The sequence below is a fragment of the Dipodomys ordii genome, unplaced genomic scaffold (assembly GCF_000151885.1).
Source record: "Dipodomys ordii isolate 6190 unplaced genomic scaffold, Dord_2.0 Scaffold90, whole genome shotgun sequence".
NCBI classification, from domain to species: domain Eukaryota; kingdom Metazoa; phylum Chordata; class Mammalia; order Rodentia; family Heteromyidae; genus Dipodomys; species Dipodomys ordii.
The window spans coordinates 1,604,389-1,622,219 of NW_012267306.1; the positions used below are offsets into that span (position 1 = coordinate 1,604,389).

The 17,831-nt window shown below is 42.3% G+C and overlaps 1 protein-coding gene across 1 annotated transcript in view; it reads left to right on the top strand.

Annotated features, from left to right (window-relative positions):
* The window catches only part of LOC105992903, a 34,554-nt gene that overhangs the window by 12,064 nt on the left and 4,659 nt on the right, over positions 1-17,831 (top strand). Inside the window, exons 3-10 of the mRNA XM_013026002.1 lie at positions 882-960; positions 2,417-2,470; positions 2,924-3,014; positions 5,061-5,098; positions 5,183-5,270; positions 7,844-7,933; positions 9,375-9,422; positions 13,559-13,704. Of these exons, the coding sequence (XP_012881456.1) occupies positions 882-960; positions 2,417-2,470; positions 2,924-3,014; positions 5,061-5,098; positions 5,183-5,270; positions 7,844-7,933; positions 9,375-9,422; positions 13,559-13,704 (634 nt within the window). The remainder of the gene's footprint in view (positions 1-881; positions 961-2,416; positions 2,471-2,923; positions 3,015-5,060; positions 5,099-5,182; positions 5,271-7,843; positions 7,934-9,374; positions 9,423-13,558; positions 13,705-17,831) is intronic.

The following is a 17,831-nucleotide window of genomic DNA, read 5'->3' on the forward strand; positions in this document are numbered from 1 at the left end:
GAAATAAGGATAATGCCACAATGAGAGGAAAATGTCATTGCCAGGGGCATAATCAAAGGGTCTAGGGAGATCTGTGATGTTGGAAAGTTAGAAGCAAAGTCCTTCTGTGAACTGCTTTGCAAGTCATCCACATGGAACTCTTTGGTCTGACTTTTAATTTGGCAGGTTATTTAGCTCCTGTCTCAGTTCATAGAAGAGTAGGGAATCATGTAGGGCAGGTAGGCTGGAAAGAGCAGAGGGTAAGTAGCTCTGCAAACTCTGCTGCAGCACCAGCCCATCTCTAAGGAGGGACCACCTTCTCTCTCCAGCCCTGAGGCTTTGCTGCGTCTTCTTCTGTGCATTCAAGTAGCTGGATCCAAAATGATGGGCTCACCACATACTGGGAATTATTTTGATTCTAAGGAGGATGGGGGTATGCTTAGTATAGAATTATTTCTACTACAGAATTACTCAGATCATTGAGTTTGTCTCTGAAACTTGAATAAACCCTAAGGTCTCCAATAAACACCTTGAACAACTAAGTTGACTCTTTGGTTGTTTGCTTGCTCATTTCATCCTTGGTATGGAGTCTCTCCATGTTGACCAAATGGGTACTGAGCTCCTTCACTCAAGTGATCTTCCTGCCTCAGCCTTCTGCTTAGTTGGGACTACAGGCACGTATCACTGGAACTACAAACAAGTGCCACCACACCCACCTTTGATGAAATGTTCTTTAAAAGTTCTGCAGATTTGTACTTTTGTTGTTACTCCATTTGCTGATGATAAATTAGCACTGCCCATACCCAAAAAGGAAAAATTCACTTCATTTATATCAAAGATAGTTACATTTATAGTTTCATTTTAATATTATAGTATCAAAAATAATGTTTCTATCTCCTCAGCCTTCATTATAAAAGTGTTCCTCATTGTGTCAGCTCAGCTGTTAGTCACTGCCATAATCATCAGTGTGTTTCTTTTCTGGTAAGTTGTTACCATATTAATTCTCTCACTGGATCATCTTGCTTTAATTTTGATCATTTAGGATAGTATGTATTTTTCCTTAACCATATTTTTTGTGTGTGTGGGTACTGGGTCTTGGACTCAAGGTTAGTCACTATCTCTTAGCTCATTAGCTCAAGGCTGGTGTTATACCACTTGAGCCACACTTCCATTTCTATATTTTTTGATGGTTAATGGAGACAACAGTCTAATGGACTTTCCTGCCCAGGCTGGCTTCCAAATTTGAGCCTGAGAACTCAGCCTCCTGTATAGCTAGGAATGCAGGTGTAAGCCACCAGCACCTACACCATTCATTCTTAATCAGTCTTCTAGGTGTCTTCTAGGTGTATTTCTGAAGCTTGGTGTGTGTGTGTGTGTGTGTGTGTGTGTGTGTGTGTGTGTGTGTGTGTGTGTGTGTGTATCTGCTAGTACTGTGGCTTGAACTCAGGGTCTTGAGTTCTTGCTTGACTTTTTGCTCAAGGCTGGCACTCTATCACTTGAGCCACACTTCTACTTCCATTATTTTTTGTTGGATAATGGAGATAAGAAGGTCTCAAGGACCGTCTTTCCTGGGCTGGCTTTGAATTTTAACTCAGCCTCCTGGGTACCTAGGATTACAGGTTTAAGTCACCAGTACCAAGTTTAAGAAGTTTGTGAAGCAACCACTAGACCAAGGTGGTGTAGATTGCTAGAATTTTACTCATCTTCCTGAACCAAGAGCTTGTTTCTCTTAGTTGGGGCACTGTTTTTTGTGTTTTTTTTTTGTCTCCCTTGAGCTACTTTGCAGATGAAATTGGATAAAGGAAAATAGGCGAGATTGTGGAGATTTAGGAGGCTGGAAGGCTGTTAAATCCAGGAATTATAGAGAGAACTTGTGTCCATCACTACTTTTGCATAGCCTCTGAAAATGGGTATTTACAAAATGAATCATGAGTTGATTTACTTCACTTTGCACACATATCTCAGTATTTGTATTAGTTTAAATTTGACTAATATCTGAGCATGGTGGTGCAAATCCTAGCACTCAAGAAGCTGAGACAGGAAGCTTGCAGGTTCCAAGTCAGCTTGGACTACATAGTGAGTCAGCTTGGACTACATAATGAGACCCTGCATCAAACAAAACAAACACAACCAAAAAATACACAATTATTGTTTACCCCAGCTTGTGAAATTATCTTTGATAAATGTGTCTATTTGGAGGGTAGGGGGCTAAGGATTTGAGGCTGTGACTACATGCATAGTAAACACTCTACCACTGAGTTCCTCCTGCAGTCTATTATCTCTCTCTCAAGAACCTTTGCCTCTTCCATCCCCAGCAGTCCTTATTCATCATTTAGGGTTTACTCATGCTTCTCACCATGTCATCTTGCTTCTATTTAAATAGAGAGTAAAAGTCTGCTATCTGTGGTATAAATTTATATTTATTTATTTTAACCAGGAATGATTTAAGGGAGTGGGTATTGGCAAACCGTTGGTTCACCTATGCATTCTTGTAAGTACCTTTAATTGACTCTAATAAAACAGTTTGTCTACTAGCAACTGATGAGAGTGTATTGCCATAAATGATGATAGCTTATTGAGATAAAGTTAAACCCCTTGAGATGGAAGGAAAATGAATTCGTGTTTGTTAGGGGCAGGGCTAGTGATGTGTGAGGTGCGGGTAAGGAGGCATCACCATAAAGTGGTAGCACCAAGGCCTCTATCCATGAATTATTGGTAGCACAGTTCTAAGTTTGCATTGTGGTGGTGATTACATAGACCTACTCATAGATTTATGCATAGTTCTATGTCAAAGAACTACATTTATCCACTATCTCCACTTCAGAATACAGATAAAAATCATTAAATGATAGACAGCAGTATCTATGTTCATTTATTCATCTGTACATAATACAAGATATAAGCATGGGAAGCAAATAACACATGGTTTTACATTCTTCTTTAGGCCCGCCTTTTTTATAATCCTGATTTTACTTGCTTGCTGTGAGCATCTCCGCCGTCAAGTGCCTACAAATTACATTCTCCTGGGACTCTTTGTAAGTAACCCTGTTAGCATCGTCCCTGTTAGCTCACCTCTGATCTATTCTGTTGTCAACTTACTAAAATTCACTCCTGGAAATGTGTCCTGTGGAGTAACACAGGTCAGGAGTGTTTGTGAAACTCTTCCCAGCGCTGCAGGATATAGCGTCCCACTCTTCTGGTGAGTTGGGAGGTTTGGGGACCCAGACTGTTTCTTTGTTCAGGTAAACACGATCCTGCCCAAGTGAGGGCTACATTTCTGGAGAGTTAAGTTGGCCGTCAGCAGATTTCCCCAAGGCTCAATAAACAGAAGCTGACCAGTCAGTTCCACATATAGTTCACAAACTCATGACCTAGAAATACGATTTTCTTTATTTTGGTAAACCGTACTTCTATTTCAACTCCTCCTGGGAGCAAGCTCAGCTGTCCCCCAATTCTGCACCTTTCTTCTTATGACCCCCCCACCCCTATTCCTACCCCAGTGTCATAGAGTGTAGGCACAGGTGGAAAGCGACATGTAGGCCTTGGCTCTCACCATTTACCCATGCTCTAGTTCCTGGTTCCCCATTGCTCAGCACTGTGCCCTTCCTTGAAATTCAGGGCTACCCTAAGGTCTACAAAACCATGTCACTCTTCTTGCTACACCAATCTTTTTGTGCTGGTGGTGGGCAGGTTGGGGAGGGGACAGGATTTCACCCCTTTCAGGACATACTTAAGCTCCTAGATTCCCTGAATTTCCTGAAGGTCACTGTGCTTCTACCGGGAACTCAGCAGCATCTAAGTCATTCCCAACCTTGACTCCCACTCAACAGAAGCAGTGTAAACCCTCCCCTCCTGGGGGCCTGGAAGCCTCTCTCAGAAGCTCACTGGTAGCAACTGCCAGGATGTTTGGCTTCTCTTGGGTTTGTTTTTTATTGGGGGTGGGGGTGGGGAGTCCAGATCCATTCTAGTATGATTCAGGATAGTGTAAGCACATTTGGATTTCTGTTTCTTCCAGTGCCAGTGTGGACCACCCTTTTCTATGAAGATTTACTTTCGCAAATTTGTTTATTCCCTATGTGATTCCATACTGGATTTGAGGTATCCCATACAAACAAGATGATCAGATGAATTGATGGGGAAATCTGATAGAAGGAAGAATAGGATAGGGAAACAAACATAGTGCTTAGACTCATGTGCAAAACACATGCAGTCCCCCATGCATGAGTATCCTGATCGTTGATTGGGCCTTGATGGCCTAACAAGCAATAACCAATAACGTGACCAATAACGTGAGTCTTAGCATATGCCCCCAAGCAACCTCTACTGTGATTTACATGATTTACATACAGACGCATTTTTGTGTGCTGGAACTTGGAATATGATGGAATTGAGTCAGAAGAAGAGAAGGGAAATATCTTGTGAGGAAGGTTGGAAGCAAGTGCCATATTAAAATATCATGGGATTTATACTTTTTTCCCTCTGATGGAAACAGAGACAGCTTCCTTAGGTAAACTTAATAAAGTAAAAATTCTGGAAATTACCAATTGGGTCTGGAAATGCATATAGGTGATCCAGGACGTTGGGGGCTGCAGCTCTTTTTCCAGCCCTTTGACCCAGCCCTCATTGGCTAGCTGGAGAAGTTCAAAGCTTGCCCTCTTCTTTCTTCCCTTTGATTTTTTTTTCCTGGTCCTTTTTATGAACCAGTAGGTCCTTTGAATTGTCTCTTTTTTCTCTCTGACAGTGTCCTGTCAGAACTTCTCCAGCCCAAGGCCACTACTTAACATCCTCACCACAGCTGCGGCTGTTCTGAGCTAGACTGTGGGCCTAACATACACAGCATGGTGTTCAACTGGCTCAACTGCCCACTGCCTCTGTCCCTTGCTGCCCCCAGCCTAGCCCCATTTGGAGAGTGCATGGCCTTCAGTGCAGCCCTCCTGCAGACTCTCCTTGTACCCATTTCTTCTCACTCCCTTAGACTCTGTCCCAAATGTGCACACTTTAAGGCAACTCCTCTGGACTCTGAGGATCCACCTCAGGCCTCCAATAGCAGGCTCCTGACTGATTGTAAATTTTGTCTTCAGACAGTTCTTCAAGGTCTGCTGCTAGGCATCATATCAGTGTAAGTTTTTAATATACATTTCCTTATATTGTGTGTGCTTTGTGTTGAATGTATGTGAAGAATAACCCTGGTCTCTGGTTCTAGTTCCTATAACGTGGAAGAAGTATTATGGGCCACAGGAGCAACCACGATGGTGACAATAGGGCTCACTTTATTTGCTCTACAAACAAAAGTACGTATTACTGAAACCCATTTCTCAATAGGGAATGTACTGGATGTGTTCCCGTGTTCCTTCTGACCTTTGTACTCCCCCTGAACTTGGCTATCCTGTGGGCCTCACATTGCCATGTCCCTCTTGCATTCAGGCTTTCTGTGGACAGTAGAAGCCAGCTAGAGACTGCATATAGGAGAAAGGCATTTACTCCCACATTGCCTTCCAACAAGTTCCTGTTGGGCTTGTCATGTTCCTCATAAAAATTCACTTGCCTATACCAAGGTGGTCAACCCCAAATCAGCCCAACGCTCAGGCTCCCTGTCCTCCTCTTCACTTTGGGCCCACACGTCACAGCTCTTCGACTGCTAACCTAGCTCTACTTGTACTGGTTTCCTTCAGACACTACTATAAGAGTTTCTATGCAAACCTTTTCAATTATCCTATTTAAGTGCCCCATCTATTCCCTGCTGGGCCTGGCCTCATACAGGGAGTTTAAACTTCAAAGGCTAGCACCCAAAAGTGCCAAGATTCCCCAAGATATAATTCAGCACTATTTCTCCCTTTTTTAATCCCTTCCTCCCTCTCTTTCTCTCCTTCCTTCCTTCCTTCCTTCCTTCCTTTCTTTCTTCCTTTCTTTCTTTCTTTTTCTTTTTGTGCCAATACTGGGGCTTGATCTCAGGGCCTGGGCACTCTCCCTGAGCTTTTGTGCTCCACATCTAGCTTTTTGGTGGATTATTTGAAGAGTCTCACAGGCTTTGCTGGCTTCCAACTGTGATCCTCAGATTGCAACCTCCTGAGTATCTAGGATTACATGTGTAAGACACCAGTGCCTGGCTCTTTCTTTCCATTCTCTGAGTGCTGTGGGTCAAATCCAGGGCCTTGGGGAGCCAGGTAAACACGACAGCATCCTGGAGTGCAGGAGGATCCCTGCCAGAACTATTCTCTTTTAATTGTGATGTCAAAGTCTCTCCAGCCCTAAGATGCTCCTTGAGATTTAGTGAAGTCTTTTCAGCCAGAACTGTTTTTCAGTTCTGGCTGCCTTTGTTTACTTCATCATCCTATCTTTCTCAGTCCTGAAGATCTTTTCCTTTTTTTTTTTTTTTTTTGGTCGATCATTATCATGGTGCTTGAACTCTGGGTCTGGACACTATCCCTGAGCTCTTCAGCTCAAGGCTAGTGCTGTACCTCTTGAGCCATAGTGCCACTTCTGGTTTCTAGTGGTTTAATGGAAATAAGAGTCTCATGGAGGGGCTGGAAGGTGGCTCAGTGGTAGAACGCTTGCCTTGCATGCATGAGGCCCTGGGTTCGATTCCTCAGCACCTCATAAGCAAAAAGAAAAAAGCTGGAAATGGTGCTGTGGCTCAAGTGGTAGAGTGCTAGCCTTGAGCTGAAGAGCTGAGGAACAGTGCCCAGGCCCAGAATTCAGGTCCCACAACCGGACCCCCCCTCCCCCCCAAAAAAGAGTCTCATGGACTTTCCTGCTCAGGCTGGCTTTGAAATGTGACCCTCAGATCTCAGCCTCCTGAGTAGCTAGGATTACAGGCATGAGCCACTTTTCCTACATTTTCATCTAGTCAATAAGCTGAGAAGAGTGATTAAAGATTCCTTTCCTGGAAAAAAAAAATTCCTGGTTGCCCAAGCTGATTTAGCTCACTAATTTATAAAGGCAAAACCAAAATTTACAATTACAAAGGAATTATTATCCCTTATGGAAGCTTAGTATAGATTTTTATATATGTATACATCTCAATTTGATATGATTAGCATAATAATATAACTATATATGATATTAAATATTAATATTATAGCAATATACTATATAAATATATTGATAATATATAAACAATATAAAATATATTAATTTATATTATTTTAATATATAATGTGTTGATATGTAATATATCAAGATATAATATGTTAGCATATATAATATAATTAATGTAATATATGGTATATATAATTTTTTTTTGGTTGGTCATGGGGCTTGAACTCTGGGCTTGGGCACTGTCCCTGCGCTCTTCAGATCAAGGTGAGCACTCTGAAGCTTGAGCCACAGTACCACTTCTGATATATATATATATATATATATATATATGTATATATATACATATATATATATTTATTTATGAAATATATATACATATATATTTGTGAAAATACCCAGATAACATTTGGTATTTTTCATCAATATTTTCTGTGCATATGCTCTTAAAAATATAAATAATTCTGATCGTACTATACATACACATTAAATCCTACTTAGTGGATGTACCTTTTATATAAGAGAAAATATCATATGAATACCAAAAATAATTAGTACAATGAGTTCCCAAGCACCCAATGTCAATTGTAGCTTCCATCATTTCTTCCCATACTCCTATGTTTTTCCCCCTCCTCATGCAAATCCCAGTCAATGTAATCCTTTTTATGTGGCCATTTCCAGTGGGAGTTAATGGAGCTTCATACTTTCTGAATTTACCAAGGAAAATTGTTAGCAATGGGCTGGTTCCTATCTCTGGGGGATAAAATGCATCTCTAAACATTCCTTCTAGATGATAATGGAGTTGTTTGTGCTGCTTGTGTTTCCTCAGTGGGACTTCACCATGCTAAGTGGAATGCTGTTTGTTTTCTTCTTCATTCTTATCATCTATGGAATTATCTTAATCTTCGTACACTCCTATGTAAGTGGCTTTTGGGGAAAAACCCTTAAAACATTGTTAAAAGTATAGATGAAATACTGGCTGTGTGCATCTGGGCCTTGTGAGAAGCAGACATGTCTTTTGGGGCTAAGCGTGTAAGGAGTTTTAAGAGTAGAAAGCATAGATGAAAAAGAACTAAGCAACTCAAAGACAGCGATGGGAAGGGAGGAATGAGAGGGAATGAGGGAACAGCTTACACTAAGCAAAAGGAAAAAAGTATAAACATCACCTGATGTGGAAGAAATAATTGTATTGTCAAAGCTCATAAAATTCACCAACTTTATAGACCATGATAATGACAATTTGCCTTGTGAAGGTTAAAATGTGTTTGTGACTTTAAGTATCACTAATTCCACAATACTGTGAAATATGTGAGATTTTTGTGATCACCTAATCTCAAGTTAAAAAAAAAGAAAAGTGAAAGAAAGGATGGGTTGGGAGCGATGGGTGACAATGTTGTCAGACACCACAAGGTGTCTGTTTTGTAGAATGGGAACTTCTTTGTACAACTTCTTAAAGATAATAATAAAAAATGTTAAAAAAAAAAAGAGTAAAAAGGCCCATGAAAGAAAGGAAGTGAGGAGCCTAAAAGCTCTTTCAGTTGGCAGCCCAGGATGGCACACTTGACCTGCAGGTGAAGGCAGGTTGGGTGGGAGCATTGTAGACATGATGAAGTCTTAGAAAGCTCAGCAAGGCCCTCATCTCTCCCAGGAAAGGCCTGGCTGCTTCCAGCCAGTGGTGTGGTATGTAAGTTGCTTAAGACAGACTTCAGTGGCTACACAGCCCAACAGCTGGAGCCCATGGTCCCCTCCCCTCCCCTCCGTGTACCTGAAGATCTGTAAAGTCCATCCTAGTGGCTACCATCATTGTGGAGGTACTACAAATGGATTTAGTGGGTGAATATTGGGCTCCTACTCTAGATGACAGTTCTTCCACCCAGAGAACCTTGTAGTAACCCTGCTTGAAGGGGGGCAGGTTGACTCCTCCCATGTGTTGGGAGGCGCAGTTGTGAGAGAGATGGGCTCCTTGGCTTTCTCCATTAGCAGCCTGAAGGAGGCTCCTTAGTGTTCAAGTCCAGTGTTTTCTCCTTTACTCTGTTTATGAGCTCTTGCTGGATGTCAGATGTTGGCCTATGTGGTTTTCATATAGGCATCACATAGAACTCCTACAACATTGCTGAAAGTACGTGTCTCTTTTATTGATAAGGAAAGAAGTTCAGAGAAATTCAATTATTCCTTTGGAGAGTTCCCCCAGGGAATTAAGGGGCAAAGGTGACATGGAGAAGGCCAGACCGGTGAGACTCCACAGCGCCAGCCCTGACTTTAAATATCAGGTCCTTATTTGATAACGGTGACTTAAGTGAGCCCTTTTGTTATTCCAAATCCTATTAAGCTACAATTGTTTCCTCTCTCTCTCTCTGCAGTGGCTGCATCTACTGTATGCTGCACTTGGGGCTCTGGTGTTCTCCCTCGTAAGTCCATCCCCCCCTCTCTGATGAAAAATGTGGCATGTGCATGAATAGGCCTGTGTCCTGATCATGGGGAGTCAGTGATTTGCTGGCAACTCCAGCAGCGCCCTGCCTCTGTTTTCAAGCAGCACTCTTAGAGCTGGAGGGCCATTCTGACACATGAAAACATGGATTTTCTTGAGAGAGTCAATGTTTAAGAAGAGACAGAGGGATCATTTATAAGACTGGAAGTTTACTGTGGCAGAGTGTGGTTTCGGTTTTTGTCATATTCCTATACCTTTCTTGCAGGAACTTCTGCAGGGAACTAGCAGATGTCACTGCTGATACAACTGAGAATCTCTCTCTGTCTCTGTCTCTGTCTTTTTCTTTCTGTCTTGAATTCAGGGCCTGGGCATTGTTCCTGAGCTCATTTGCTCTAGGCTAGCACTCTACCACTGGAGCTACAGCTCCACTTGTGACTTTTTTTTTTTTTTTGAGTAGTTAGTTGGAAATAAGAGTCTCATGACTTTCCTGCCCAGGCTGGCTTCAAATCTTGTTGCTCAACTCTCAATTACCTGAGTAGTCAGGATTACAAGTGTGATCCACTGATGTGTGGCTTAGTCCCATCTCTTGCTGTTCTATTTTCACTGTGTTTTTTTTGTTTGTTGTTGTTGTTATTGGTGGTAGTAGTAGTAGTAGTAATAGTAGTAGCAGTAGCAGCAGCAGTACTAGGGCCTTGAATTCAAGCTTCAAGCTCATTTAGTTTCTTTGCTGTTAGTGCTCCTCACTTTAGCCATGCTTCCAGACAGGCTTTTTGCTGGTTAATTAGAGATAGTTTTAAGACATTTTTTACCTAGTCTGGCTTCAGACCACAGCCACAATCCTCCAGGTCTCAGCCTTTTAAGTAGCTAGGACTTCAGGTGTGAGCCACGAGTACCTGGTCTTTTTATGGTTATTTTAAGAAACATTTTATTTAAAAAGTTATCTATGTACATTTTTACATTACAAAATGAAAAAAAATCCTCTTCTTACTCTCTCTCAAAGGATAACACTTGATAGAAGTTTCTGTGAACCCTGCCTGAGTTTCTTTTTTTTTTTTTTTTGGGTCCAGTCGTGGGGCCTGAACTCTGGGCCTGGGCACTGTCCCTCAGCTCTTCAGCTCAAGGCTAGTGCTCTATCACTTGAGCCACAGCACCACTTCTGGCTTTTTTTTCTTTTTGCTTATGTGGTGCTGAGGAATCGAACCCAGGGCCTTAGGCATGCAAGGCAAGCGCTCTACCACTGAGCCACCTTCCCAGCCCCTGAGTTTCTTTAATAAATGCACCATTTCCTCTTATATTTATGGAGTCATACTATAAGTAGCATTCTTCTTCTTTTTTCGTTTAAAAAATAATGGGGGGTGTGGTGCTGGGAATGTGGCTTAGTGGTAGAGTGCTTGCTTGGCATGCATGAGGCCCTGGGTTCAATTCCTCAGTACCACATAAACAGAAAAAGCTGAAAGTAGCACTGTGGCTCAAGTGGTAGAGTGCTAACCTTAAGTAAAAGAAGCCCAGAGAGTGTCCAGGCCCTGAGTTCAAGCCCCAGGCAATATACTACTACTAATAATAGTAATAATAATGTACTCCACTTATGAACAGACCTGGGTCTGATTCTTTTAAAGAACTGTGTGGTATTCTATTTTTTTGTTTTTATCATGTCATCTCTTTTAGGATTTTTAAAGCTTTGTTATGGTATCAGGGCTAAAATTCAGGGTACTGTGCATGCTAGGAAAATATCTACTAATCTAAACCTACAGCTCTTAAGGTTTTTTTGGTAAAGAAATTTCTTTATTTTGAAATTTTCTAAACATACTCAAATATGGTATAATAAGCCCTATAATCATCAGTAATTATTTAACCATCTACATTTTGTTTCATTGTATTTCTTTACATTGCTGTTGTAATTATGTCTTATCTTGGAAGAAATTTATACCAGGAGATTGTTTGCTCATTTCTTCTCCTAGTATAAAAGGAACTGATCTATACCAGTCTTCTTTTATTTTGTGTGCTCAACCTTTGTGTGTGATGTTGGCTGCTCTGTCTCATGGCGTGTTTCAGGCAATTTGTTTTCACACGAAAGTAGGCTGATATTCTGTCCTCCATTTATAGGCTGAGCAAAAACTCTTGAAGGTTGCCCAACACCAAACAGATAGCTAGAGGTAGGAAGAATCTTCCCTTTCTAGCTGTTTGTCTTGTGTCTGTTTTAACTACCACAAGAGGTAAGAGGTTGTAAGAGGTGTGTTTGCGCCTGTGAGGTGAGGCAGAGCACTGCACTTTGAAATGCTCGCATGAGTCTGAAGCCTGCCTGGAGTTTCCCTATGGGTTGAAGGTGTTTGCGATAGCATTCTAAGCTCTAGTTTCCATGGAGCAGACTGGCCACAGCTTAATCCTCTGCTGGCCCTCTTCTGCCTCTTTCCTATCTGCCTTCCAGCACACCAGCACACAAGCTTTCCTGATAAGCCTTGTAGCTCACAATTCAGCACGTTGTCATTCTCCTTTTACAAGATAAACTTAGGGATCTCTGGAGGGGAAGAAGAAGGAAAAGCACTTCCTAGGAGTTAGGATTCCAGACTGAGACTAAGAGGCAAAGAGCAAAGCTGGGTACTCAGCCCAGGGTGGTTTTATTTTTTTTTTGGTGTGGGTGGGTGGGGGAATTGCTGAATGTCCTAGTTTGCCTGGGGCTGAGGAGTTTCCCAGGACACTCAAAAGTCCTTGGGAAATCAGAGGGGTTGGTCAGCCTAGCTGGAAAGAGACTTGTGGAAGGGGTAGCAGGGCGTGGACAGCCCCCGGGATTCATGAGATTCCCTTCAATTGCCTTCTGTGGAATGTCCTGTCCTTCCTCCCTCCAAGGCTCAAATTCCACCTACTCTAACTGGGCCCTTCCCACATAATGAGATGATTTGTCATGATTTTAGTGTGAAGCCATCTAGGACATGTCCATCCTCAGCCTTCCTTCCCCATTCTTAGAAACCTACATGGAACCTAGCAGGGAGAGAATGCTTGTATTCCCAAGGACAGAGTTTCATTGAAGTGGACATTGTTCTAAGCATGGGCTAAAGAATCATTCAAACCCCAGTAATTCCTTCTTCTTTCCTTCCTTCCTTCCTTCCTTCCTCCCTCCCTCCCCCCCTTCCTCCTTCCCTCCCTTCCTCCTTCCCTCCCTTCCTCCTTCCCTCCCATCCTGGGGCCTGAACTCTGGGCCTGGGCGCTGTTCCTCAGCATTTCAGCTCAAGGCTAGCGCTCTACCACTTGAGCCACAGCACCACTTCTAGCTTTTTCTACTTATGTGGTGCTGAGGAATCAAACCCAGGGCCTCATGCATGTAAGGCAAGCATTCTACCACGGAGCCACCTTCCCAGCCACCCCCCACTACCCCCAGAAATTCCTTCTGATGTTAGTGCTGGTCTGTCTGATGGGCTCTGCCTTCCAGCACTGGACACAAGTGGCTTAGTCAGTTTTCCCTTCTCCCTTCACTGCCCACACAATGTCCAGGTCTCCTTACTATGTAGCAAAAACAAGGATAAAGATGCTCTCTAACCTTGTTTGATGTTTTTAGGATCTCATAATTTCACTTACTGTAGTTGAGTTGACACGTTTTCTTTGGGGATTATTGAACCACATTTGAGTTCCCACTCCTTCCCATTCTACTTTAGAATGGTCACAAAGCCATTCTCAAATGACATCGTTTGTTGTCACCCAAACCTCTAAGAACTCAGTTAAACTCTGTGTGAGTCTACAAGCCAGCTTTATTGTGGTCTCAGTTTAGTGAGAACTTGGAGGTGAGGAATCACAAAGAAGTTTGTACTTTATCTGGGTGTCCACTCTGTCCATCTGGTCCATGTCATCAGCCAATATACAGCTTTTTTTTTCCCCATTCAAACATCAAAGGGAGTGCACAGATTTAAGTCCCAAAGCCTTCAGAAAGAAAAAGCACTTACTTTCATAGAGCACAAATTCAGGGTCCTCTTGTTTGATTGAGGTCTTTAAGAATAACATTTAGCCACAAACTGACCTTCTGCAGCATTTTCTCAATGCTAGAATGATTTTCCAGACCATTTAAGATAGCTATTTAATATTCATGTACAATTTGGTACCTAACTTTTCTTCTCTCTCTTTTCCAAGTACTTGGTGATGGATGTGCAAATTATGGTGGGAGGACGTCACCATTATTCTCTGGACCCTGAAGAGTATATTTTTGCTGCCCTGAACATCTACTTGGACATTGTCAACCTTTTCCTTTTTATTTTGCAACTGATTGGATTGGGGAGGTAGTCTTCTGGCCCAGATAGGCTTGCACTGGTAAGAGAAGAGGGAAGGAGGGACAGTGTGAGTTGGTACCAGGTTCAGGCATGAAAAAGTTACCACTTCCTAAGCACTTTCATTAGAAAAAAAAATTAAGGATACTTACTTCTGGCCATATGAATCTAAGTGTTGTGTAGATAGTAGCTGTTGCAGTTTTCATTCTAGTATCACATAACAAAAACTTCTAGGGGAGATTTTTTTCTGATATAAATTCAAAAGATGAGTATCATAAATATTTGTTTTAAAGATGCTCAATGCTTTGTTTTGGGGCACTATTTGAAAGCTGTAAATAACAGCTTTCTACTTGAATAAAACTGATTACAGAAACCTAAATTTACCTTTCTTGTCTTATATTCTATGGGAATATTTTTAGCAGTTAGGGTGTGTGTGTGCTCACATGTGTGTGCATGTGCATGCATACACCAGTATGGTGCTTGAACTCAGGGCTTGGACACTGTCCCTTAACTTTTTGCTTAAGGCTGATGCCATTTGAATCATAGCTCCACTTCTGGCTTTGTGATGGTTAATTGGAGATAAGAGTGTCAAGGACTTTCCTGCCCAAGCTGGCTTCACACTGAGATGCTCAGATTTCAGCCTCCTGAATAGCTAGGATTGCAGTTATGAGCCACTGGTGTCTGGCTCCAACTTAACCATTTTTAAGTGTACAGTTTAGGAGTGTCAGGTATCTGTTACTGCACAAACTAATTTCTATAACTTTTCATCTTGAAAAACTGAATCTCTATGTGCCTTAACTAAGTCCTGTAACATTTTTTTTTTTTTATCGGTCATGGGGCTTGAACTCTGGGCTTGGGCACTGTCCCTGAGCTCTTCAGCTCAAGGCGAGCGCTCTACCGCTTGAGCCACAGCACCACTTCTGGTTTTCTAGTGGTTTATTGGAGATAAGAGTCTCACGGACTTTACTGCTCAGGCTGGCTTTGAACCACGATGCTCAGATCTCAGCCTCCTGAGTAGCTAGGATTACAGGCGTGAGCCACTGGCGCCCAGCTTTTATAAATATGTTCTGATTATGTTCTTGAAATTCATATTCTGTATAGATCTGTACCTCTGTCCTAGAGCCTCACAGCTGGATGGAGTAAGATACCTGGTGAGACAAAATTTCACTCAGCTGTAAAAGCTTACACTTCCAAATCCATCACCGGCATCCCTGCCTCATCTATTCTAGTTTCAAATTCTGGGCCAGGCAGTCTTTGGTGTTTGTCCCAGCGGGAAGAACGTGTCAAGGCTGCAGGATGAACAAAGCACTGGGCAGGCCCACTCCTGTGTGCTTCAGGGAACAGGGAAGGCAACTAGAAAAATGGCTGTGCCCGATGAGGGCCCTCAAATAGTCCCCCAAACCGTGTAGGCACAAAGTTTTCAGTTCAGTATGACTTTAGAACTAGTGTAGTTATGGGGGTGGGTTAGTGTAGAAAAGAGAGAAGGCAGAAGGGGTCAGAATGAAGGCTAACAAAACTTAGGTTTATGGCAGTGAAGGGCAGACCTAGGGTGCTAAATGGGGTAGGTAGAGTGATTCATTCATCATCTTGATCATGCTGCTGTGTGGATGGATCTCAGAACAGGAGAAGTCATAGTTTTCCCTTTGGGCAATTATCACTAAAAAAGGCCACTGTAAGGAAGACATGGCTTGGGGACTAGTAAGGCAAGGTGATAAATGTAGGCTTAGATATTTTCAATATGTAAAAACAACTTGGAAGAGCAAGAGCTGGAGTTCAGGACTTAAAGATACAGAATTGGGGGCAATTTCAATTTGCTGAGAACCGGAGCTGAGACATCTAACTGCTTGCTAGGAGTGAGGGGAAAGGAAAGGAGATCCTAAAGGGTGAACTCTGGGAATGCCCAGAATTCAGAAACAGAAAGCATAGAGAGAGTATTACTAACCAAGATGTGAAAGTGGCTAGAATGTAATCTAGTGGAGGCAGCCCAGAGCCTCAGGGAGGTGTGGACGCAATTCTTTTAGTGTTATGTCTCAAGTCCTGGAGTCTTCCTGAGGCTCTTTACAGAAAAACATAAAGACACAATGAAACTAGTAACAGAGCCAATGGATTTGAAAATGACCATTTGAAGCAAGGACCAACCCCAGTGGTATGGAGAAGACATCAGGAATGGTTGGGGTGGAACAAGAGGCCAGAAGTGCCTAGCAAGATAGACATGTTCACCTGGTGGAGAGCGAGAAGGAGCGGGGAGGGATAGGGAAAAGTTGTGCTTTTACTCTTAATTTTCCAGAAAACGGGGAAATCTGTGCCTGTTTGAAGGCAGAAGTAAAGGTGCTAGGACATGGGACAAACTAGGGATGGCTTCAGACAGGCCATTGGCAGGACTGTCAGTTACCTGTGAAACCTTCTTGGGGTAGAGGTAAGAAGTTAGGAATAGAAGGCGGGAGAATTGGATTCTGCAGTGCTTACGCTGGGGGATGGGGAACTAGAGAACACTGGATCCTACACCCCTGGACGGTGCATGAGAACGCCAGTCAGAGATGAATCCACCAAAAGTACCAACAGAGGGAATGCTGAGAGTTAGCTGAAATTTATAGATTATGAGGAAGAGAGAGAGGAATACAAACCCCTATACACTGCCTAATTCCTGAACATCAGATTCTGTGCCTTACAATTTTTATGGTTGCTTTCTCATGAGGGGATTCAAGCTGAATTCCATATTGCATTTTGTAGTCCCAATATTACCAGGAAAATCCTGGACTACATAATTCACATCTGAAGCATGAGTAGAAAACAAACAAACAAACTGTGAGGACTCTTGATCCTGGCTCCCTAAACAAAGCCACTGTGTAGGCATTGGTGAAGGCTTTGGTATAAAAGGCTCAGTGAATTAATTTCATACAAGAAGGCGAATGCAACTGGGAAGCTGGAGGTTTAGCATATTCTCCCGGGCATTCAGAAAACCCTTCAGGCGCACACGAGGCTGCTGGTTCTCTTGAGCTTCTGCTATCCCAGCACAGCACCCCACATCACTGCTGGGCCAGCACATTCCCACCCACATGGAACCTATTGTAGGAGCCTTACTGCACGTGCCACTCAGGAGGGCTGGCGACCAAAAGAACTTGTAGTGCTTGTCAGTCTTTTGAGAAGCATTTCATACAGACTGAGCAAGGTATACCTATTAGGCTGTTTATCAAATGAGTAATTTGTTCTCAGTACTAGAAATTTATCTTCTGAGAAAAGTGTAAAACTGAACATAATGTCAGCAGTAGTACAAATCCAATAGCATATCTCAAGATATCCAGGAAAGAGTGACAGAAGAGTTTTGCACAGGAAAGAGAATTTATAGAAGTCTCCAGGTTATATTTTCTATAACACCAACACAGGCCCTAGCAATCCACTAGCACTAAGCAGTTTGACAAGCGCCTTCTATTCATACCCATGGACTTAAATTTTTCTTCATACTGATTTTTGTTTCATTTTTACTTCTGTACAAGGGATTTCAATTCTAGAAGTCAGGTAGTGAGTATAATGCATCTTGATTGATGTCCCCCACCTCTTTTTTTTGAGAGTCTTACTACCAGGCTCAGGCTGACCCAGAACTCACTACACAGTCCAGTTTTGAGAGCCTCCTTTTTTAGCCTCCTGCTGTGAAGATAGGTGCTTGCTTCTGTGCCTAGCTATGGGTTGAACACTTTTTTTTTTGTACCCAGGCTGGTCTCAAAGTCACTCTCCTAATCTCAACCTCCCAAATTGCAAGAATTATAGGCAAGAACTACTGGCACTTCCACTCATTTTAAACTTTATATGAGCAGTAAGGTTTAGACAGGTTCATTCATATTTTCCCCAGCTTTATACCAACCAGCTGATCCAGCATCATTTTTAAAAATCAGTTAAAAATTTCTGGTCAGGGCTATTTCGGATTCTCTGTTCTATTCCATCAATCTAAGTGTTTATCTCTCCACTAGTATCTTAGTAGTGGTTACTGTGGTTCTGAAATTGGATACATTTCTAAGGTTTTAGCTACTCCTGTTTCTTTGCTTTACCATGGTTATTTTATCTATAGCTACAAAAAAAAAGTCTTGCTAGAATTTAGTAGGAATCATTGCAAAGTAATTGAATGCAGCCTACTTGTTCTGCTG